Source organism: Salvelinus namaycush, chromosome 23 (assembly GCF_016432855.1).
Source record: "Salvelinus namaycush isolate Seneca chromosome 23, SaNama_1.0, whole genome shotgun sequence".
Taxonomy (NCBI): Eukaryota; Metazoa; Chordata; class Actinopteri; order Salmoniformes; family Salmonidae; genus Salvelinus; species Salvelinus namaycush.
In genome coordinates this window covers 34,212,948-34,236,732 of record NC_052329.1, presented here as the reverse complement: position 1 = coordinate 34,236,732, position 23,785 = coordinate 34,212,948, and the positions used below count along the sequence as shown (strand labels likewise).

Sequence of the window (23,785 nt, the reverse complement as noted above, 5' to 3'; positions counted from 1 at the left end):
TAGAGTCCATGCTCCTACAAATTGAGGCTGTTCTGAGAGCAAAAGGGGGTGCAACTCAATATTAGGAAGGTGTTCCTAATGTTTTGTACACTGTATATGGCTGCAGCTGCTACATCATGGGAGCCACATCTGTGGGGATTTTGTGTTTCTTGGTTGTAATTTCATTACTTAGAATATTGATCTTCAGTCATATCCTAGTATGTATACATTAGTATTGTAAATAAGAATATATACATCTACATATTTTAGCTGTTCTTGTCTGTTAATGTTCTGTATGATGTCATGTTTCATGTTGTGTGTGGACCCCAGGAAGAGTAGCTGCTGCTTTTGCAACAGCTAATGGGGATCCTAATAACATACTCCCCACCAACATAGTAGATCAAAAAAAGAAAAGCCTGCACAGGGTATTGCTGCTCCAAAGTGGTTTCATTACCTGCATAGCAACAATGTTCAATCATTTTCTCGCACAAGGGAATTCATATCCTGTGGTTGTTCAAAGCATAAAAATAGAACCTCTCTAGTTCTGTGGTTGAAACAGTTAGCTTCCAAACTATAGCTTCATAGGAGTACACTGGCCGTAGTGTAGTAGGAGACGGGCAATAATCAACATACAACACTGCTCTGTCCATGTCTTGATTCACTGCACCCATCTGGCGTGTGGCAATAATACATTTATATATTTAATTAAAACTGTAACTCACAATGCATTCTTAAAAAAACAACTATTTATTACTATCACACAACAGCATTTGATGGACTCGTACCCACTACCGCAACACAGTGCACCCGACAGCCGGTTGCGTACAACAGCAACTGTACTCCCCTCCATAAGTATTTGGACAGTGAAGCTACACATTTACTTCAGCATTCTGGCTTTTAGATCAAATGATTCACATTATGAGACAGTACAGAATGTCAGCACGAGGGTATTTTCATACATATGTTTTAATGTTTCGAAATTATGTTTAATGTTTAGTCCCCCCATTTGAAGAAGTCGTTAGTATTTGGACAAATTCACTTTGTGTAAAGTAATCAAAAGTTTAGTATTTGGTTCCATATTCCTTGAACATAAAGACTACATCAAGCTTTTGGCTCTACAAACTTGTTGGATGCATTTGCAGTTTGTTTTGGTTGCGTTTCAGATTATATTTTGCCCAATAGGAAATGAATGACAACTGGAGTCATTTTCTTTCTATGTGAGCAGATGTTTCTGAACACTTCCAAATGAATCCTGATGATGTCATGATTAAGACAAATCATGAATGAATCATGAATAATGATGAGCGAGAAAGTAACATAGGCTACAACAAAACATGCTAACCTCTCACTTGTTACCAACAACAGATACTAAACTTTTAACAACTTTAATATACTAAGTGAATTTGTCCAAATACTTCTTCAAATGGGTGGTATAGATACATAGTCCCTTCATTTCTAAACAGTAAAACAGAAAACAGAAATTACCCTCAAGTTAAAGGTGACATTCTGTACTCTCGCCTCATATGAAACATGTGATCTAAATTGAAAAAAGTTATCTTCACTGTCCAAATCCATATTCAAAGGGATTGTTTAAAATAAATGAACAGGGGGAAAAAAGGAATTGAATGAAAACTCCCTGGTCAATTCTGTCGGCCACCTAGTGGGTGGGTTTTCTGGGGTTGAATTCAATTTATTGTGGGAGCCACACCTGCATACCTTGTTGCGCACCTTCATATGGCAAGTCTGAATATCGACTACTTAGAAGTGCGTAGGAAAGGCGTACATTTCCTAAGTCTGACTCTGCCCCTATGAGAAAAGGCTTGAATGTGTAGTAAAACGGCGTCATTGGTGGTGATTGTGAATGATCTACTGTAATGTGATCTGATTGAATGGGGTTTTGTACTATGGAGTGTTGTATGACAGTTAAAATACTAAAATATTCCTTCTTAAGTACCAGCAATAGAAGATGTACCTGTTTGAGGTCTCGTTACACAAAAAAAAATCCATAAAATGTTTCTTCAGCATAGCAATGTTATTAGGCCAGTAGGAGTACCCTGCTTTTAGGTCCCAATGTCCTCTCCTCTTTCTTCTCTTCTCACAGGGTAAAGACAATATGGATATAATAAACAGATGGAGGGAGAGAGGAATGAGAGAGACCTGTTTCTACTCGTCCTCCTCTGTGCTGGAGCTGGGTGGTAGGAGGGCACACTCCTGTCTTCGGCTCTTGGATGCCCTCCTCTTCCTCCTCCCTGGCATCTTCAGCCTCCTGTGGATCACATCTAAGACACACAACAGGCACCCCTTATTAGAACAACTGCAAAAGAGGATTAACAGTAATGATAACGCTCAGTTGTAAAAGTTAGGGCCCTATAAAATCTGATCCTTTTTTGGCAGATTTTCTTTATAAACATTTTTCTTTTAGTTTTCTGTTTTTTCCCTGTTTTCAGGTTTTCGCTCTCAAAATCCACATTTATTTAATAGTAAAACAACAGAATCATATGTTCTAAGTCCACAACAATGCTTAAACCACATCTGGAGACCACTTTTTGGGTCTGGTATAAATCTAAGAAATGTTGATATGTGAGTGTAGTTACCCTGTCATTCCAGTGTACCATATCCCCCGTGCATCCCGCAAAGGCCGAGGTGTTGCTAACATTTACGATAGCAAATTTCAATTTACAAAAAAAAAAATGACGTTTTCGTCTTTTGAGCTTCTAGTCATGAAATCTATGCAGCCTACTCAATCACTTTTTATAGCTACTGTTTACAGGCCTCCTGGGCCATATACAGCGTTCCTCTCTGAGTTCCCTGAATTCCTATCGGACCTTGTAGTCATAGCAGATAATATTCTAATTTTTGGTGATTTTAATATTCATATGGAAAAGTCCACAGACCCACTCCAAAAGGCTTTCGGAGCCATCATCGACTCAGTGGGTTTTGTCCAACATGTCTCTGGACCTACTCAATGCCACAGTCATACTCTGGACCTAGTTTTGTCCCATGGAATAAATGTTGTAGATCTTAATGTTTTTCCTCATAATCCTGGACTATCGGACCACCATTTTATTACGTTTGCAATCGCAACAAATAATCTGCTCAGACCCCAACCAAGGAGCATCAAAAGTCGTGCTATAAATTCTCAGACAACACAAAAATTCCTTGATGCCCTTCCAGACTCCTTCTGCCTACCCAAGGACGTCAGAGGACAATTTAACCTTGCGCAATACACTAGATGCAGTTGCACCCCTAAAAACGAAAAACATTTGTCATAAGAAACTAGCTCCCTGGTATACAGAAAATACCCGAGCTCTGAAGCAAGCTTCCAGAAAATTGGAACGGAAATGGCGCCACACCAAACTGGAAGTCTTCCGACTAGCTTGGAAAGACAGTACCGTGCAGTATCGAAGAGCCCTCACTGCTGCTCGATCATCCTACTTTTCCAACTTAATTGAGGAAAATAAGAACAATCCAAAATGTCTTTTTGATACTGTTGCAAAGCTAACTAAAAAGCAGCATTCCCCAAGAGAGGATGGCTTTCACTTCAGCAGTAATAAATTAATGAACTTCTTTGAGGAAAAGATCATGATCATTAGAAAGCAAATTACGGACTCCTCTTTAAATCTGCGTATTCCTCCAGGGCTTAGCTGTCCTGGATCTGCACAGCTCCGCCAGGGCCTGGGATCAGGAGAGACACTTAAGTGTTTTAGTACTATATCTCTTGACACAATGATGAAAATAATCATGGCCTCTAAACCTTCAAGCTGCATACTGGATCCTATTTCAACTAAACTATTGAAAGAGCTGCTTCATGTGCTTGGCCCTCCTATGTTGAACATAATAAACGGCTCTCTATCCACCGGATGTGTACCAAACTCACTAAAAGTGGCAGTAATAAAGCCTCTCTTGAAAAAGCCAAACCTTGACCCGGAAAATATAAAAAACTATCGGCCTATATCGAATCTTCCATTCCTCTCAAAAATTTTAGAAAAAGCTGTTGCACAGCAACTCACTGCCTTCCTGAAGACAAACAATGTATACGAAATGCTTCAGTCTGGTTTTAGACCCCATCATAGCACTGAGACTGCACTTGTGAAGGTGGTAAATGACCTTTTAATGGCGTCAGATCGAGGCTCTGCATCTGTCCTCGTGCTACTAGACCTTAGTGCTGCCTTTGACACCATCGATCACCACATTCTTTTGGAGAGACTGGAAACCCAAATTGGTCTACACGGACAAGTTCTGGCCTGGTTTAGATCTTATCTGTCGGAAAGATATCAGTTTGTCTCTGTGAATGGTTTGTCCTCTGACAAATCAACTGTACATTTCGGTGTTCCTCAAGGTTCTGTTTTAGGACCACTATTGTTTTCACTATATATTTTACCTCTTGGGGATGTTATTCGAAAACATAATGTTAACTTTCACTGCTATGCGGATGACACACAGCTGTACATTTCAATGAAACATGGTAAAGCCCCAAAATTGCCCTCGCTAGAAGCCTGTGTTTCAGACATAAGGAAGTGGATGGCTGAAAACTTTCTACTTTTAAACTCGGACAAAACAGAGATGCTTGTTCTAGGTCCCAAGAAACAAAGAGATCTTCTGTTAAATCTGACAATTAATCTTGATGGTTGTAAAGTCGTCTCAAATAAAACTGTGAAGGACCTCGGCGTTACTCTTGACCCTGATCTCTCTTTTGACGAACATATCAAGACTGTTTCAAGGACAGCTTTTTTCCATCTACGTAACATTGCAAAAATCAGAAATTTTCTGTCCAAAAATGATTAAAAAAATGTATCCATGCATTTGTTACTTCTAGGTTAGACTACTGCAATGCTCTACTTTCCGGCTACCCGGATAAAGCACTAAATAAACTTCAGTTAGTGCTAAATACGGCTGCTAGAATCCTGACTAGAACCAAGAAATTTGATCATATTACTCCAGTGCTAGCTTCCCTACACTGGCTTCCTGTTAAGGCAAGGGCTGATTTCAAGGTTTTACTGTTAACCTATAAAGCGTTACATGGGCTTGCTCCTACCTATCTTTCCGAGTTGGTCCTGCCGTACATACCTACACGTACGCTACGGTCACAAGACGCAGGCCTCCTAATTGTCCCTAGAATTTCTAAGCAAACAGCTGGAGGCAGGGCTTTCTCCTATAGATCTCCATTTTTATGGAATGGTCTGCCTACCCATGTGAGAGACGCAGACTCGGTCTCAACCTTTAAGTCTTTACTGAAGACTCATCTCTTCAGTGGGTCATATGATTGAGTGTAGTCTGGCCCAGGAGTGTGAAGGTGAACGGAAAGGCTCTGGAGCAACGAACCGCCCTTGCTGTCTCTGCCTGGCCGGTTCCCCTCTCTCCACTGGGATTCTCTGCCTCTAACCCTATTACAGGGGCTGAGTCACTGGCTTACTGGTGCTCTTTCATGCCGTCCCTAGGAGGGGTGCGTCACTTGAGTGGGTTGAGTTACTGACGTGATCTTCCTGTCTGGGTTGGCGCCCCCCCTTGGTTTGTGCTGTGGTGGAGATCTTTGTGCGCTATACTCGGCCTTGTCTCAGGATTGTAAGTTGGTGGTTGAAGATATCCCTCTAGTGGTGCGGGGGCTGTGCTTTGGCAAAGTGGGTGGGGTTATATCCTTCCTGTTTGGCCCTGTCCGGGGGTATCATCGGATGGGGCCACAGTGTCTCCTGACCCCTCCTGTCTCAGCCTCCAGTATTTATGCTGCAGTAGTTTGTGTCGGGGGGCTAGGGTCAGTTGGTTATATCTGGAGTACTTCTCCTGTCTTATCCAGTGTCCTGTGTGAATTTAAGTATGCTCTCTCTAATTCTCTCCTTCTCTCTTTCTTTCTCTCTCTCGGAGGACCTGAGCCCTAGGACCATACGTCAGGACTACCGGGCATGATGACTCCTTGCTGTCCCCAGTCCACCTGGCCTTGCTGCTGTTCCAGTTTCAACTGTTCTGTCTACGGTTATGGAACCCCTACCTGTCCCAGACCTGCTGTTTTCAACTCTTAATGATCGGCTATGAAAAGCCAACTGACATTTATTGCTGATTATTATTTGAACATGCTTGTCATTTATGAACATTTTGAACATCTTGGCTCTCTCTAATTCTCTCCTTCTCTCTTTCTTTCTCTCTCTCGGAGGACCTGAGCCCTAGGACCATACGTCAGGACTACCGGGCATGATGACTCCTTGCTGTCCCCAGTCCACCTGGCCTTGCTGCTGTTCCAGTTTCAACTGTTCTGCCTGCGGTTATGGAACCCCTACCTGTCCCAGACCTGCTGTTTTCAACTCTTAATGATCGGCAATGAAAAGCCAACTGACATTTATTCCTGATTATTATTTGACCATGCTTGTCATTTATGAATATTTTGAACATCTTGGCCATGTTCTGTTATAATCTCCACCCGGCACAGCCAGAAGAGGACTGGCCACCCCTCATAGCCTGGTTCCTCTCTAGGTTTCTTCCTAGGTTTTGGCCTTTCTAGGGAGTTTTTCCTAGCCACCGTGCTTCTACACCTGCATTGCTTGCTGTTTGGGGTTTTAGGCTGGGTTTCTGTACAGCACTTCGAGATATTAGCTGATGTACGAAGGGCTATATAAAATAAACTTGATTTGATTTGTACACCAGCAAAAGAACCGTTGTTTGGTTAGCGATGTTTCTGTAGCACTCACGTAAATGCAGAGTTTGCAAAACAAATGCCCACTGGATTGATGCAAATAATCATGACGTCATTCCTCCAGGTTAAGAGTGATATTCTTGTAGTTTAATTTAATTGAGAAGGTTTTTGGGAAAGCCTTTCCTTCAATACCAGAAGACGGTTATCATTACATTAGCATCGTAGCTAACGGCTACACAAAATGTAGACCAAGGATGGGCAACTAGACTTTTGAACCTTTTTAAGGTTCAATTTCCCCCAAAATGTAATTTTTCTTTAGGAACTCTGTCAGGCTCTCAACTTACTGTTAAAATAGTAGAATAACACAAGGTGCAACTTCGAAATTTGGTTGTGCATCAGCAGTTTTTCTCGTTATGTCAGTCACTGATAGTCAGTCAATTAGCCATGTCAGCTACATTTTGCTAAGTTAGTTTAGCGGCCAGCTATCTAAACTTGTTATCATGTTCGAATTACCGGCTGGGGGGCCTCCATTGATTTTGTTAGTCAGTCTCACACAGATATCATACTCAAAACTGCAAACATTTCTCTCCACCCTATGGCGAAATGGGTAGAATTGCAGGAAATTAGCTGTAAAACAGCTCATTTTTTTTACACCCCATGGAAAAATGTGTAGATTTACTCGAAATTAACTCTAAAACTATCTCCGCTGTCAAGAGGGGGGCCATTAAATGTTTTGCTCACAATGTGGGTGGGGAGGGGGTATAGATGTGGGTATGCAGACGTGGGTATAGATGTGGGTATGAGGTCAGATGTTTTGTGGCCCCCACCCCCATCGAAGTTGTTCATCCCTGGTGTAGACATATTGTATGTACACACACACACACACACACACACACACACACACACACACACACACACACACACACACACACACACACACACACACACACACACACACACACACACACACACACACACACACACACGGGGCATGGCTGGTTTCAGAAAGGTAAATACAAATCACTGATGCATTTTGTTAATGTATTAGGATCATTTTAGGACAAATTAATAAATGTTCTAAGTTCAATACATTTTTTTTTTATATCGTTGAATTCCATTTTCATGTCTGCATTCCGTAACGCAGATTTTATAGGCCCCGTAAGAAGTGTGTGTTGGGGACGGGGGGGGGGGGGGTTGATGTGTGAGCCCCAATGAACCCACCTGCCACCCTGTCGTAGTCCTGCTTGGGGTCGTGCCAGTACATGCTGGGCGTTGTGCGCCAGTGGCGGTAGAGGCGTGTGTGCAGCACGGACAGCACCAGCAGCACCAGGAGGAAGCCCAACGCCGCCGCCGCCCACACCGCCTCGTCTGTCCGCGGAGTGGGCAGCATCCTGTCACCGGGTCCAGCCACGGCGCCTCCTAGCGGAGCTACGGTCTCAGTGTACTCGCAGTGGCCCACCCTAACATCACAGTCTGCTCTCCTGTCCTGGCTGTTTGCCTGAGTGACAGCCAGCTGTTTGGGCTGACTCTGAGACAGAGGCTTTTTCCTCTTGGTTGGAGAGTTACGGGGCTGTGTCTCTCCCTCGTGTCTGCTGCTCTTGTCCTCTGCTTCGTTCTGGTTCACCCAGTCTGTTTCTCTCACTTTGCCTCTGGGATCTTTTTCATTAGTGTCATTTTCTATGCGGTGAGGTTGAGTCACTTTGAGTCCTCGGTCCGTGCCTCCCTGTGTAGCCCTCACTGTGGCTTGGCCCTGTGCTTCAGGTTGGAGTGTGGTTCCATGTTTCTGGACTCTGTTCGGCTCGGTTCTGTCCAGGGTGGTCCGTCTCTCTTTCTCCTTCCCCTCCTTCCTGAGTGCAGCTCGGCTCTTGCGGACCCTCCCTCTCCCCCAGTCTGTCACCTCCAACCATCCATCCAGAAGAGAGAGGGTCTCCTCACAGCACTGCCTCAGAGACTGGTTATGATCAACAAAAAGGCACACTCAGTAAATCATACAAACAGTAAAACAATTCTATGACAGCTTCAGGACAACCTGGTTGCGAGGGAATTGCAGTAGGTTCACCAAATACCAAAAATGTCAGAGTACAGATTATTTTATGTATATTGGTTCTTTTAATTTGGATAAGAGTGATGAAAATGTAATGAATTTAAGGTTATTTGTTGATGTGAAAATCTAAATGCACAGATTTGATGGTAGTGTCATTAGATTTTGGGTGGAATGGGGTCCCCAGAAATTCTGGCCACAAAAATGTGGTCCCCACTGAAAAAGTTTGAATACCACTGCTTTATGCAGACTTTCAAACATTCAGACATGCAGGGCCCTCTCCTCTCTCTGTCTTCTGGCTCACCTTTAGCTTTGGGCATGCGTGTTTGTGATCTGCAGGATGGGTCAACAGCAAGTTATACTGTCTGCTTTGATCCACGTCGCCACGGTTCCCGTGTGCCGCTGTCAACTGCAGCCAATCACAGACCTCCGACGTGGTCACCTGGGACAGCTCCAGCGTGCGACCCCAGGACACCAGCGCTAACGGCTTCAACAGGAGAGAGATTCAGTCACCACAGGGTCATGTTCAGTAGGAACCAAAAGGAAGAAAACGGGTAAGTGCTTTGTCTGTGCATCTGTTGGGGTGTCGATTGAATGCCCTGCTGTCATAGTAGACATGGTTTGTGAAGAGGTGTCCGTTTTCAGTGTAATCTATAATAGGGGATATCAGCCATTTCACAAGCAGGTACAGAGTAGATGGTACATCACTTCTACTGATATCTTAGTGTAGGTAAAGGCAATGTTTCCTTTGAGACTGTCTTTATTGTGTGTGTGTGACTCACTCTGTGTTTGCTGAGGTCAGGGTGTGGCGTTATGATGTAGTCAGACAGACAGCGGTGGCCCAGGACAGACAGCAGGTCACGCTGACGAACAGGAGCACACGGATGGTACAGCAACACTGTTGCTCCATGCTGCAAACACACACACATCAACAGTAGAGACCGATTAGAGTTGGACAATCTGTTGTGGTAATACTGGACTCATGAAACATATTGGCTATCTAATATGGGAGGTTGTGTGAGGTTGAGTGTGTGGTGTCATGGTTTTAGTGGTTACCTGCAGGTTGTTGAGCCAGCGTTGAGGGGGGCAGTACAGGTACTCTCCACTCTCTGCCCCTACAGTCCGGTGAGCACCACTACACAAACCACCCACATAAAGACAGTTTAGTAAATGGCCCGCAACACAGGAATTGACATTAAGCTCTCATAGGCACTTGCCCATCAGGCAGGTCAGGAGCAGTTTTTATTTATGGTTTTGGTCACTTGCCCAGAAAATGTATTTGGCTGTTTACATACAGATTACATTGTCACATTAAAGAGTTCTTGCAAAGTAATATACATTAATATTTGCATGAGAAATGGAGTGCACATTTAACAACCTGTCATATTTAACTGGATTTGACACAGGTTCCCAGGTGAGTGTGTATTGTGTGTTCTTGGTGATGTAACACTCCCTGTGTGTGTGTGTGTGTGTGTGTGTGTGTGTGTGTGTGTGTGTGTGTGTGTGTGTGTGTGTGTGTGTGTGTGTGTGTGTGTGTGTGTGTCCCCGCCCGCCCGCAGCATCTTACCTGTTGGGGATAGTGTGATTGTATGTGATGGGTGTGTCCATGCAGACGTGCTCGATCCGCTGAGGTCAGACAGGAAAAGAGGGCAGACTTATGTATTAGCTCCAGGCGTGATTTCTAATTCTATATTTCAGAGAGGCATGTTTAGTTCTACATCATTCATTTCTATGTGAACGTTCTGCAACGCTGTGCCCTGCTAAACGGGGCTCAGGATTAGGCAACGTTTGCATCCTATCCTTCCAGACAGAAACACTGCAGTATGTTGTCTTGTTGACAATTTTGTTTGAATTAAATTGAACAGGTTAAATTGCGCCCTCTCTAGCAGAAAATGAGCTGGTGGCTCTTTTATAGTATATTTGTGTAAAGAATCAGTCGCTCCAAAGACTTATCAGTAATAGCTACACTGTGACCTAAGGGTTTGGAAATAATGTGTTCATAAGGAAAGAAAAGGCTAGCTCATTGTATTTTCTGTTTGACAAGTTGATTGATTTACCTGTGGGGGATACTTTGTGTCAATGCTAGGAATCTTCTGCAAACAGAGGAGAGAGACCAGGTTTACACTGTGTTTCAGCAATGGATTTGCTTGGGAAAATGCACACAACAAATGCACAATATTAAGCCAAGTGAACAAGATAAATAGGTGACATAATCATCAACGCTCAAGTTTGTGTTAAATGAACATGTAATTCGTCTTTACAGTAGTTTACTACCAGGCTATATGTATGTTATGTGGAACAGCGGTTCAATAGATCACGTAGCTAGCTCCATAGTTACCTGGGTAGTGGACTCTGGCCAGGAAATCACAGGACAGCTCCACACAACTGACGGGGGCAGGTCTCTCCCCAGCAAGAGCTGTCAGTCACAGAAAAACCATCATACAGATACAAAACTGTCACAGTTTACTTGCTGTTTAGAATGGTAACATACAATCGACGGCACATATATTCATCATGTCATTGCATTGATGTGATAGCTATGGTTTTCCTTCACGGTCGATATCCAGATTGTCTAGCTATTATAATTGAAGCAGGCAATACAAAGTCAAGTGAAGTGACATACGACAACGTTTACTTTTACTTCACTGCATTCCTAAAGAAAATAATGTACTTTTTACTCCATACATTTTCCCTGACACACAAAAGTACTCGTTACATTTTGAATGCTTAGCTGGACAGGAAAGTGGTCCAATTCACGCACTTATCAAGAGAACATCCCTGGTCATCCCTACTGCCTCTGATATGGAAGACTCACTTGACATACATGCTTCGTTTGTAAACACACATGCTTGGTTTGTAAATTAGGTCTGAGTGTTGGGAGTAAAAAAAAAACTAGAAAATGGTTCAGTCTGGTTACTGGGTGACTTTCACTTTCACCTGAGTCGTTTTCTATTAAGCTATCTTTACTTTTCCTCAAGTATGACAATTGGGTACTTTTTTCCACCACTGCATATGGCAGTATAAAATAGTCCATAATGATTCATATTGTACCTTGCCATTGTCACAAGCTTTCCACATCGGCCTAGCAGCACCGGACAGAACCAAGCACAGCCACAGCCCGGACAGCAGAGTCGACAGCGGTGGAGACATTCTTCTTCACACAATGGACATAGAGCGCGAGTCACAGCGAGTCACGGAGATACATCTTCATGGATGTATCGTTTGAAGTAATCTCTTTAAAAAAATACATCCTTTTTAAAAAAACAACAACTATTAGTTAACATGTGGATCATCCCATTCCTGTAGCTCCCACGTCTAGAACCATCGGTGCGAGCTACTGCAAAAGCCCTCTCTGCTGGCACTGAGCGCAAACATCCAGTGCAAAGCGAGGCATTGATGCTGTTACAGCAAAGGGGTATCCGACAAAATACAGTATTCGAAGCTCTTTTTTTCTTTACCATACGATTCACGTTAGAACTGGCTACGGCAAAGCAAATGGGACAGAAAATGTAGGTTATTTTTTTCATGGTTTCTACTAATTTCTTCCACACGGTGGCGCCAAATTATCACGTAACCGCCTGAACGCTGGAAACGGAGGACAGACGCGCTTCGGCACTCGACGGTCCGGTTCTGTGAGCTTGTGTGGCCTACAACTTCGCATCTGAGTCGTTGTTGCTCATAGATGTTTCCACTTCACAATAACAGCACTTACAGTTGACTGGGCAGCTCTAGCAGGGCAGACATTTGATGAACTGACTTGTTGGAAAGGAGGCATCCTATGACAGTGCAACGTTGAAAGTCCCTGAGCTCTTCAGTATGGGCCATTCTACTGCCAATGTTTTCCTCTGGAGATTACATGGCCGTGTGTTCGATTCTATACACCTGTCACCAACGGGTGTGGCTGAAATAGTCGAAACCACTAATTTGAAAGGGTGTCCACATATTTTGGGCATTTAGTGTACTTTATTCCATGGTCATTCTGTCAAAGGTTGCGTCAATCAAATCTGGTATCAGGATATAATGTGATTCAGAGTCACTGATTATACTATAATTATCTTTATTTAACACAAGTGATAAATGGTAAATGCAATTTTCGTATATACGGGTTCACTGTATCACCACGCAGGGTAAAGCAGAGAACTGACTGAAATAGTACAGACATCTTCTTTTATACTGTTCCAGAGTTAGTTCCAACTTTAGAGTTGGTCTGTCACAGTAGAGGCTTAGCGTGGTTTTAAACTTGCTAGCCTATCGGTGGTGTCCAGTCACAGCACTCAGGATTGAAATGTCCGGAATGGTGCTTGTGAAGATTGAACTGATTTGTTGGTTTCTACTCATTCCTCCGTTCCTGTTTTCTTGTTATTCAGCATTTTTCCATCTTGTCTCAACCTTGTGGTTTGCACAGTCGACACCCTAGATTAACAACAGCTTTTCTGCAGTCACACTATGTTTTGTGATTAACATGTCCTACTTCTATAAGGCATATATTTATGTTAAAAGAGAACAAAACCATCCTTTACAATTCGTAACTTTGTTCAATGCAGTCATTTGGTGACAATGCTTCAGGTGACAATGCTTATTTAAGCAATAAGGCACGAGAGGGTATGGTATATTGGCCATATACCACAAACCCCCGAGGTGCCTTATTGCTATTATAAACTGGTTATCAACGTAATTAGAGCAGTAAAAATACATGTTTTGTCATACCCGTGGTATACGGTCTGATATACCATGGCTGTCAGCCAATCAGCATTCAGGGCTCTAACCACCCAGCATTCGAGCCCTGAATGCTGATTGGCTGACATACCAGGGGTATGACAAAACATGTATTTTTACTGCTCTAATTACGTTGGTAACCAGTTTATAATTGCAATAAGCCAGCTCGGGGGTTTGTGGTATATGGCCAATATACCATGGCTATGGGCTGTATCCAGGCACTCCACGTTGCATCATGCAAATGCACTGCATACCACACCCCCTCGTGCATTATTGCTTAAATAGCACACCTGCCTGATAATATGGGCCAATATGATATTGGGCTCAATTCTAGAGGGGAACATTTTATTTTAAATGGTGTTAGCATCATTTTTATTCCTGTTCATTTTGGAGTAGAACAATCTAAGTCAGAAAAGTCCAAAGAAATCAGCCTCTCTGTTTCTAGGTAGACCAACACAAGACTTGTACAATTGTATTAATTATGTAAAATTCAGCCTAATTAGACATGATTTCCTATACAACCCCATTTGCGACAATGTCTTGTGTATATATCGTTGTCTAAACAAGTTCGAGGCGCTGCGTCCTAATGGTTAGTTCGGCTGTCTGTAAATAAATGGAGGAGTTTCAGGTTGATTCTAGTGAGCGATTGGATAGCATGCACTGCAGCACTCTTCGGATAATTTGATTACTGCCAGCGTTGATTAGACTGCGCCAGGCAGTGGTCTCGTGTGGGCATGATTGAAAATCCAAACCCAACCCTCGTGTAAATCGTGACGACCTCAGTTACACAAATCTCACAAAACTTTTTTTTGTCAATTTTGAATGTTTCTGACTACTATCAATGCCACATAGGCTGTTTTCAATCAGAAGCTGATTTTTTTGCCTTCAGTTGTTGCTCTTTAAAGAAATGCATACAAAGCAGCTTTCGAATATCAGTTGGGTGATTCCTCACGAAATCAGAACAAAAATATACCATGATTTTTTTTCTTTCTTGACATTTAATCCATAGAATGGCCATTTGGAGGAAGTATTGTTGACATATATTAGGCATTTGTATCTAAAAGCATAATTGGGAAATAATTGATCAAAGATGGCATATTTATTACATTTTGGCCTCACCCAGGCCTAGTGGCGACCCGTCATTCAGGGCAGAGCCCCACCTGTTTAGCAAAAAAAGTAATACATACACTACCGGTCAAAAGTTTTAGAACACCTACTCATTTGAGAGTTTTTCTTTATTTTTACTATTTACTACATTGTAGAATAATAGTGAAGACGTCAAACTATGAAATAACACATATGGAATCATGTAGTAACCAAAAAGTGTTAAACAAATATCTTTTATATTTGAGATTTTTTAAATAGCCACCCTTTGCATTGATGACAGCTTGCACATTGTTGGCATTCTCTCAACCAGCTTCATTAGGTGGTCACCTTTAATGCATTTCAATTAACAGCTGTGCCTTCTTAAAAGTTAATTTGTGGAATTTCTTTCCTTCTTAATGCGTTTGAGCCAATCAGTTGTGTTGTGACAAGGTAGGGTGATAGCCCTATTTGGTAAAAGACCAAGTCCATATTATGGCAAGAACAGCTCAAATAAGCAGAGAAACGACAGTTCATCATTACTTTAAGACATGAAGGTCAGTCAATCCGGAAAATTTAAACAACTTTGAAAGTTCCTTCAAGTGCAGTCACAAAAACCATCAAGTGCTATGATGAAACTGGCTCTCATGAGGACCGCCACAGGAATTGAAGACCCAGAGTAACCTCTGCTGCAGAGGGTAAGTTCATTAGAGTTACTGCACCTCAGAAATTGCAACCCTAATAAACGCTTCACAAAGTTCAAGTAACAGACACATCTCAACATCAACTGTTCAGAGGAGACTGTGAACCAGGCCTTCATGGTTGAATTGCTGCAAAGAAACCACTACTAAAGGACACCAATAAGAAGAAGAGACTTGCTTGGGCCAAGAAACACGAGCAATGGACATTAGACTGGTGGAAATATATGCTTACGTCTGATGAGTCCAAATTTGAGATTGTTGATCCAACCGTCGTGTCTTTGTGAGACGCAGAGTAGGTGAACGGATGATCTCAGCATGTGTGGTTCCCACCATGAAGCATGGAGGAGGAGGTGTGATGGTGTGGGTGTGCTTTGCTGGTGACACTGTCAGTGATTTATTTAGAATTCAAGGCACACTTAACCAGCATGGCTACCACAGCATTCTGCAGCGATATGCCATCCCATCTGGTTTGTGCTTAATGGGACTATCATCTGTTTTTCAACAGGACAATACCTAAAACACACCTCCAAGCTGTGTAAGCTCTATTTGACCACGAACTAGAGTGATGGAGTGTTGCATCAGATAACTTGGCCTCCACATCACCAGACCTCAACCCATTTCAGATGGTTTGGGATGAGTTGGACTGCAGAGGGAAGGAAAACCAGCCAACAAGAGCTCAGCATATGTGGGAACTCCTTCAAGACTGTTGGAAAGCATTCCTCATGAAGCTGGTTGAGAGAATGCCAAGAGTGTGCAAAGCTGTCATCAAGGCAAAGGGTGGCACTTTAAAGAATCTCAAATCTAAAATACATTTTGAGTTGTTTAACACTTTTTGGGGTTACTACATGATTCCATATGCGTTGTTACATAGTTTTGATGTCTTCACCATTATTCTACAATGTAGAAAGTAGTAAAAATAAAGAAAATTCCTTGAATGAGTAGGTGTGTCCAAACTTTTGACTGGTACTGTATATTTGATTTTGTTTATATTTTTGGTAGGGGGCCCCATTTTTGGAAATTGATCCTCAGGCCTACAAAAGGGTGGCCACCCCTGCTTTATGGGCATATCAAAGTTCCGAGTGGGATCTCTGGTACTTTTAGAGTAGTGGTCCAATTTGTCGGCAATTTGTAGGATTCAAAATGGTCACCCTCTGCTGGTGATTTGTGAGATCTGCAATGCTACAAGTAAAGGGAGGTTTGTGATTGGTTACATAGCCTGCTATGCCAATTTCTCTGTGTAAAATGGGCCATAACCTTAAAACTAGCAGAGATCCCACTCTGTAACGTTGATATGCCCATAGAGTATATTATGTTCAACAATATATGTGTACAAAAAATTGCCAAATCAAAATTTGTATATTTTCAATATTAATGTTTATATTTGTCAATATTCATAAATGAATGTAAGAAAATTGTTATTGAAATCAAAATTCATATTTTAGAGCAAGCAGTACAGCCTCATATGACACTAATAAATATGCCAAATTGTATTATTTCTTAATTATGCTTTTAGATACAAATGTCAAGTATATGTCAATAATCTTTCCCCCAAAGGACCATTCTATTGATTAAATGTTGTGAAAGTCAGAAACATGATGGCTTTTTTTTGTCCTGGTTTCGTGAGGAAGCACCCAGCTTTTCTTTACACTACATTTATTTCTCAACTCCTTAAAATAAGCCCAGGGATCTTTCGGAATGAAGGGGATAGGGTACATCAAATCATATTTTATTGGTCACATGCACATATTTAGCAGATGTTATTGCGGGTGTAGCGAAACGCTTGTGTTCCGAGCTCTACGTGAAGGAGTTTTGGGGAGGGTCATGCTTTTTCAATTTTGTTGCTGGGGAAGGTTTAGTATTTAAAAAATGTGTCCAGAGGGGTATACTAAGAAGCAAGCTAGATCTATGTGGGATTTTCTAAAGCTAGCCAGCTTTAATTAGCTTCACATTCCAGCTCAGGCTTCATGGATATTGCTCTTCTGCCTGCCACTAACTCAAATGTCGCACGTGGCTAATCGAACGAGGAACTCTTCATTGAGACAATGCTGAAACATCAATCCATGGGCGTGTGCCAGTGCCACATTTTAATTTGTAACCGAAATCAAAATGAAAGAAAAGTTATCTGGGCAAATTAAGCAGGCTATGGTGTGAAATAGGCTTTTAGAAGTGCTGTCTATATTTTATTACTTATCGTTAATGCCGTCTATGGTGTACTTTGGTCTGCTTATCAATGCACAAGCACCTTTTCTCCCACTCCTATCGATAAAATAATTTGATTTAGTAATACAAAGTTTTTACTGTGCGTGAAGTTTCAAATGCATTCTGTCATTACTAAATGTGTAATATGATAGGTATTTTAACAATTCCATTTTTAACACGTAAAAATGCTAATGAAATGGATGATGACACAATCTTTGCGGGAGGGAGGGAATCTGATTTCATTGGTCCTCAACTCACATCTCAAGACACTTCATTCAGGATAAATTGAGTTAGTCCTGAGTTAGCCTGCCCCAGAGCAGGTTAATTCTAAAGGGTTCTTTGCCATAGAAATTTACCAGGCTAAAAGGTGAACCACTTTAGCGGTACCGGTTATCCCAAGTTGAACTCAGAGTTGACCAAAGTTAGTTCGCTAACTCCTCAAACCAGTAGTAGGGCCAAGCTTCCTGCCATCCAGGACCTACAGTTGAAGTCGTAAGTTTCATCAAATCAAATCAAATGTATTTATATAGCCCTTCTTACATCAGCTGATATATCAACGTTTTGTACATAAACCCAGCCTAAAACCCCAAACAGCAAGCAATGCAGGTTTAGAAGCACGGTGGCTGGGAAAAACTCCCTAGAAAGGCCAAAACCTAGGAAGAAACCTAGAGAGGAACCAGGCTATGAGGGGTGGCCAGTCCTCTTATGGCTGTGCCGGGTGGAGATTATAACAGAACATGGCCAAGATGTTCAAATGTTCATAAATGACCAGCATGGTTACATACACTTAGGTTGGAGTCATTTAAACTCATTTTTCAACCACTCCACAAATTTCTTGTTAACAAACTATAGTTTTGGCAAGTTGGTTAGAACATCTACTTTGTGCATGACACAAGTAATTTTTCCAACAATTGTTTACAGACAGATTATTTCACTTATCTGTATCACAATTCCAGCGGGTCAGAAGTTTACATACACTAAGTTGACTGTGCCTTTAAACAGCTTGGAAAATTCCAGAAAATGGATGTCATGGCTTTAGAAGCTTCTGATAGGCTAATTCACATCATTTGAGTCAATTGGAGGTGTACCTGTGGATGTATTTCAAGGCCTACCTTCAAACTCAGTGCCTCTTTGCTTGACATCTTGGGAAAATCAAAAGAAATCAGCCAAGACCTCAGAAAAAAATGTGTAGACCTCCACAAGTCTGGTTCATCCTTAGGAGCAATTTCCAAACGCCTGAAGGTACCACGTTCATCTGTACAAACAATAGTACGCAAGTATAAACACCATGGGACCACGCAGCCGTCATACCGCTCAGGAAGGAGACGTGTTCTGTCTCCTAGAGATGAACGTACTTTGGTGCTAAAAGTGCAAATCAATCACAGAACAACAGCAAAGGACCTTGTGAAGATCCTGGAGGAAACAGGTACAAAGTATCTGTATCCACAGTAAAACGAGTCCTATATCGACATAACCTGAAAGGCCGCTCAGCAAGGAGGAAGCCACTGCTCCAAAACCGCCATAAAAAAGCCGGACTACGGTTAGCAACTGCACATGGGGACAAAGATCGTACTTTATGGAGAAATGCCCTCTGGTCTGATGAAACAAAAATAGAACTGCTTGGCCATCATTATGTTTGGAGGAAAAAGGGGGAGGCTAGCAAGCCAAAGAACACCATCCCAACTGTGAAGCACGGGGATGGCAGCATCATGTTGTGGGGGTGCTTTCTGTAAAAGGGACTGGTGTACTTCACAAAATAGATGGTCTCATGAGGAAGAAAAATTATGTGGATATATTGAAGCAACATCTCAAGATACCAATCAGGAAGTTAAAGCTTGGTCGCAAATGGGTCTTCCAAATAGACAATGACCCCAAGCATACTTTCAAAGTTGTGGCAAAATGGCTTAAGGACAACAAAGTCAAGGTATTGGAGTGGCCATCACAAAGCCCTGACCTCAATCCTACAGAAAATGTATGGGCAGAACTGAAAACGCGTGTGCGAGCAAGGAGGCCTACAAACCTGACTCAGTTACACCAGCTCTGTCAGGAGGAATGGGCCAAAATTCACCCAATTCATTGTGGGTTAAACAATTTAAAGGCAATGCTAACAAATACTAATTGAGTGTATGTAAACTTCTGACCCACTGGGAATGTGATGAAAGAAATAAAATCTGAAATAAATCATTCTCTCTACTATTATTCTGACATTTCACATTCTTAAAATAAAGTGGGGATCCTAACTGACCTAAGACAGGGCATTTTTACTTGGATTGAATGTCAGGAATTGTGAAAAACTGAGTTTAAATGTATTTGGCTAAGGTGTATGTAAACTTCCGACTTCAACTGTATATACACTGCTCAAAAAAATAAAGGGAATTCTTAAACAACACAATGTAACTCCAAGTCAATCACACTTCTGTGAAATTAAACTGTCCACTTAGGAAGCAACACTGATTGACAATAAATTTCACATGCTGTTGTGCAAATGGAATAGACAAAATGTGGAAATTATAGGCAATTAGCAAGACACCCCCAATAAAGGAGTGGTTCTGCAGGTGGTGACCACAGACCACTTCTCAGTTCCTATGCTTCCTGGCTGATGTTTTGGTCACTTTTGAATGCTGGCGGTGCTTTCACTCTAGTGGTAGCATGAGACGGAGTCTACAACCCACACAAGTGGCTCAGGTAGTGCAGCTCATCCAGGATGGCACATCAATGCGAGCTGTGGCAAGAAGGTTTGCTGTGTCTGTCAGCGTAGTGTCCAGAGCATGGAGGCGCTACCAGGAGACAGGCCAGTACATCAGGAGACGTGGAGGAGGCCGTAGGAGGGCAACAACCCAGCAGCAGGACCGCTACCTCCGCCTTTGTGCAAGGAGGAGCACTGCCAGAGCCCTGCAAAATGACCTCCAGCAGGCCACAAATGTAGATTTTCATTTGATACACTTAGTATTACTTTCTTAGCTACAGTATACATATCTCCCTGACATATTACATAATTTATGCAGCTGCATGCAAGAACTGTTTGGACCCACCTTGTTGTGTTGTGCTCACTTTAACAGGAAGGTGGCGCGGCGGTCCTTCATGGGCAAATGTGGTCATCAAACTTTGTCATCAAAGTCTGGCATTCTCTGGATTTATGGTGCTTTCATGACAACTGGGAACTCAGAAAAAAACAAGGTTGAATCATGACGTTAGTGATCTTCAGGTCGGAGCTCTAGAAAGAGGCCAGAATTCCCAATTTGGAATTCCGAGTTGGATGACCATTCAAAACATATTTTCCCAGTCGGAGATAGTTTTTTTCAGAGTTCCCAGTTGTCTTGAACTGACTAAAGTCTGAGATTTCCCAGTTCTTATTTTCCAGTTGTTTTGAAAGCAGCAGAAGTCATGCTAGATTGACAGCATCACCAATGTTGAATGTTTATCTTTTTAAGCTTGGAAAAGAGACCCTTAAACCCAGACTTGGACCACACATCCACTCCACTGAATAGCAGGCTAGTGATTGCTTCGCAATGCTTGCAGTTGAATTTGCGATTTCCAACTTGTTGTTTAATGTTTATGGCCGATGAGCACCGATATGTTTTATCTATAATTTCTCTTCATAATTTCTCTTCATATGACAAGAATTGAAAAGGATTTGCAGGTAGATTGTCGACTTGATCCATGATGATGACTGCTCGCTTTCTAGCTAAGATTTTGAAAGTATGATGATGACATGATCAGTCCAATCAAAGTTGCTGTAGATATAACGTGATTTGACGTCATTTTATCTGTGGCCAATGACCTTGAGCCTTCTTGGATGGGCTCTTCTAATGTAACTCTATGGCAGCATTCAAGGGGCTTGAATTTTCAATTTTGCGGTGATGTAGTGTCCCTATGAGTGACAGAACAATGAGCCAATCAAATCAAATCAAAGTTTATTTGTCACGTGCGCTGAATACAACAGGTGTAGACCTTACAGTGAAATGCTTACTTACAGGCTCTAACCAATAGTGCATAAAAGGTATTAGGTGAACAATAGGTAAGTAAAGAAATACAACAACAGTAAAAAGACAGGCTATATACAGTAGCGAGGCTATAAAAGTAGCGAGGCTGCATACAGACACCGGTTAGTCAGGCCGATTGAGGTAGTATGTACATGTTGTTATGGTTAAAGTGACTATGCATATATGATGAACAGAGAGTAGCAGTAGCGTAAAAAGAGCGGGTGGTGGGTGGCGGGACACAATGCAGATAGCCCGGTTAGCCAATGTGCGGGAGCACTGGGAAGAGAAGCCTTTTTGTTCTAGACTTGGCACTCTGGTAGCGCTTGCCATGCGGTAGTAGAGAGAACAGTCTATGACTGGGGTGGCTGGGGTCTTTGACAATTTTTAGGTCCTTCCTCTGACACCGCCTGGTGTAGAGGTCCTGGATGGCAGGCAGCTTAACCCTAGTGATGTACTGGGCTGTACGCACTACCCCCTGTAGTGCCTTGCGGTCAGATGCCGAGCAATTGCCGTACCATGCAACCAGTCAGGATGCTCTCGATGTTGCAGCTGTAGAACCTTTTGAGGATCTCAGGACCCATGCCAAATCTTTTTAGTTTCCTGAGGGGGAATAGGCTTTGTCGTGCCCTCTTCACAACTGTCTTGGTGTGGTTGGACCATTCTAGTTTGTTGTTGATGTGGACACCAAGGAACTTGAAGCTCTCAACCTGCTCCACTACAGCCCCGTCGATGAGACTGGGGGCGTGCTCGGTCCGCCTTTTCCTGTAGTCCACAATCATCTCCTTAGTCTTGGTTACGTTGAGGGATAGGTTGTTATTCTGGCACCACCCGGCCAGGTCTCTGACCTCCTCCCTATAGGCTGTCTCGTCGTTGTCGGTGATCAGGCCTACCACTGTTGTGTCGTCTGCAAACTTAATGATGGCGTTGGAGTGTTCCTTTTGTCCAGCTGGGAAAGGGCAGTGTGGAGTGCAATAGAGATTGCATCATCTGTGGATCTGTTTGGGCGGTATGCAAATTGGAGTGGGTCTAGGGTTTCTGAGATAATGGTGTTGATGTGAGCCATTACCAACCTTTCAAAGCACTTCATGGCTACGGACGTGTGTGCTACGGGTCTGTAGTCATTTAGGCAGGTTGCCTTTGTATTCTTGGGCACAGGGACTATGGTGGTCTGCTTGAAACATGTTGGTATTACAGACTCAATCAGGGACATGTTGAAAATGTCAGTGAAGACACCTGCCAGTTGGTCAACACATGCCCGGAGCACACGTCCTGGTGATCCGTCTGGCCCCGCAGCCTTGTGCATGTTGACCTGTTTTAAGGTCTTACTCACATCGGCTACGGAGAGCGTGATCACACAGTCGTCCGGAACAGCTGATGCTCTCATGCATGCCTCAGGGTTGCTTGCCTCGAAGCGAGCATAGAAGTGATTTAGCTCATCTGGTAGGCTCGTGTCACTGGGCAGCTCGCAGCTGTGCTTCCCTTTGTAGTCTGTAATAGTTTTCAAGCCCTGCCACATAAGACGAGTGTCGGAGCCGGTGTAGTATGATTCAATCTTAGCTCTGTATTGACGCTTTGCCTGTTTGATGGTTCGTCGCAGGGCACACCAGGATTTTTTGTAAGCTTCCGGGTTAGAGTCCCGCACCTTGAAAGCGGCAGCTCTACCCTTTAGCTCAGTGTGAATGTTGCCTGTAATCCATGGCTTCTGGTTGGGGTATGTACGTGCATTCACTGTGGAGACGACGTCCTCGATGCACTTATTGATAAAGCCAGTGACTGATGTGGTGTTCTCTTCAATGCCATCGTAAGAATCCCGGAACATGTTCCAGTCTGTGATAGCAAAACAGTCCTGTAGTTTAGCATCTGCTTCATCTGACCACTTTTTTATAGACGGAGTCACTGGTGCTTCCTGCTTTAATTTTTGCTTGTAAGCAAGAATCAGGAGAATAGAGTTGTGGTCGGATTGACCAAATGGAGGGTGAGGAAGAGCTTTGTACGCGTCTCTGTGTGTGGAGTACAGGTGATCTAGAATTTTTTTGGGTTGCACATTTAACATGTTGATAGAGATTTAGTAGAACTGATTTAAGTTTCCGGCAACTAGGATCGCCGCCTCTGGGTGAGCGGTTTTCTGTTTGCTTATTTCCTTATACAGCTGTCTGAGTGCGGTCTTAGTGCCAGCATCTGTCTGTGGTGGTAAATAAATAGCCACGAAAAGTATAGCTGAAAACTCTCTAGGCAAGTAGTGTGGTCTGCAATTTATCACAATATACTGTACTCTACTTCAGGCGAGTAAAATCTAGAGACTTCCTTAGATTTCGTGCACCAGCTGTTGTTTACAAATATGCACAGACCGCCCCCCCTCCTCTTACCAGAGTGTGCTGTTCTATCTTGCCGGTGCAACGTATATCCCGCTAGCTGAATATCCATGTCGTCATTCAGCCACGATTCCGTGAAACATAGGATA

The 23,785-nt window shown here is 42.8% G+C and overlaps 1 protein-coding gene across 1 annotated transcript; it reads right to left on the bottom strand.

Annotated features, from left to right (window-relative positions):
* Window positions 1–405: 405 nt before the first annotated feature.
* On the bottom strand, window positions 406–12,118 carry LOC120018342 (tumor protein p53-inducible protein 13-like). The gene is made up of 9 exons (XM_038961484.1): window positions 11,694–12,118; window positions 10,981–11,058; window positions 10,700–10,735; window positions 10,210–10,268; window positions 9,699–9,777; window positions 9,425–9,553; window positions 8,947–9,129; window positions 7,823–8,552; window positions 406–2,258 (listed from the first exon to the last, which is right to left on the bottom strand). The coding sequence occupies exons 1-9, from the start codon at window positions 11,790–11,792 to the stop codon at window positions 2,143–2,145; spliced, it is 1,509 nt and encodes a 502-aa protein (XP_038817412.1). The 5' UTR covers window positions 11,793–12,118; the 3' UTR covers window positions 406–2,142.
* Window positions 12,119–23,785: the final 11,667 nt, after the last annotated feature.

What these genes read in the sequence shown, in the direction of transcription:
- LOC120018342 (XM_038961484.1), bottom strand. Translation starts at nt 11,792, where the DNA reads ATGTCTCCACCGCTGTCGACTCTGCTGTCCGGGCTGTGGCTGTGCTTG. An exon ending in AATCACACTATCCCCAACAG is followed by an intron (nt 9,778 to 10,209) that starts GTAAGATGCTGC and finishes TGGTTTGTGTAG; the next exon opens with TGGTGCTCACCGGACTGTAG. An exon ending in CTGACCTCAGCAAACACAGA is followed by an intron (nt 9,130 to 9,424) that starts GTGAGTCACACA and finishes CTCCTGTTGAAG; the next exon opens with CCGTTAGCGCTGGTGTCCTG.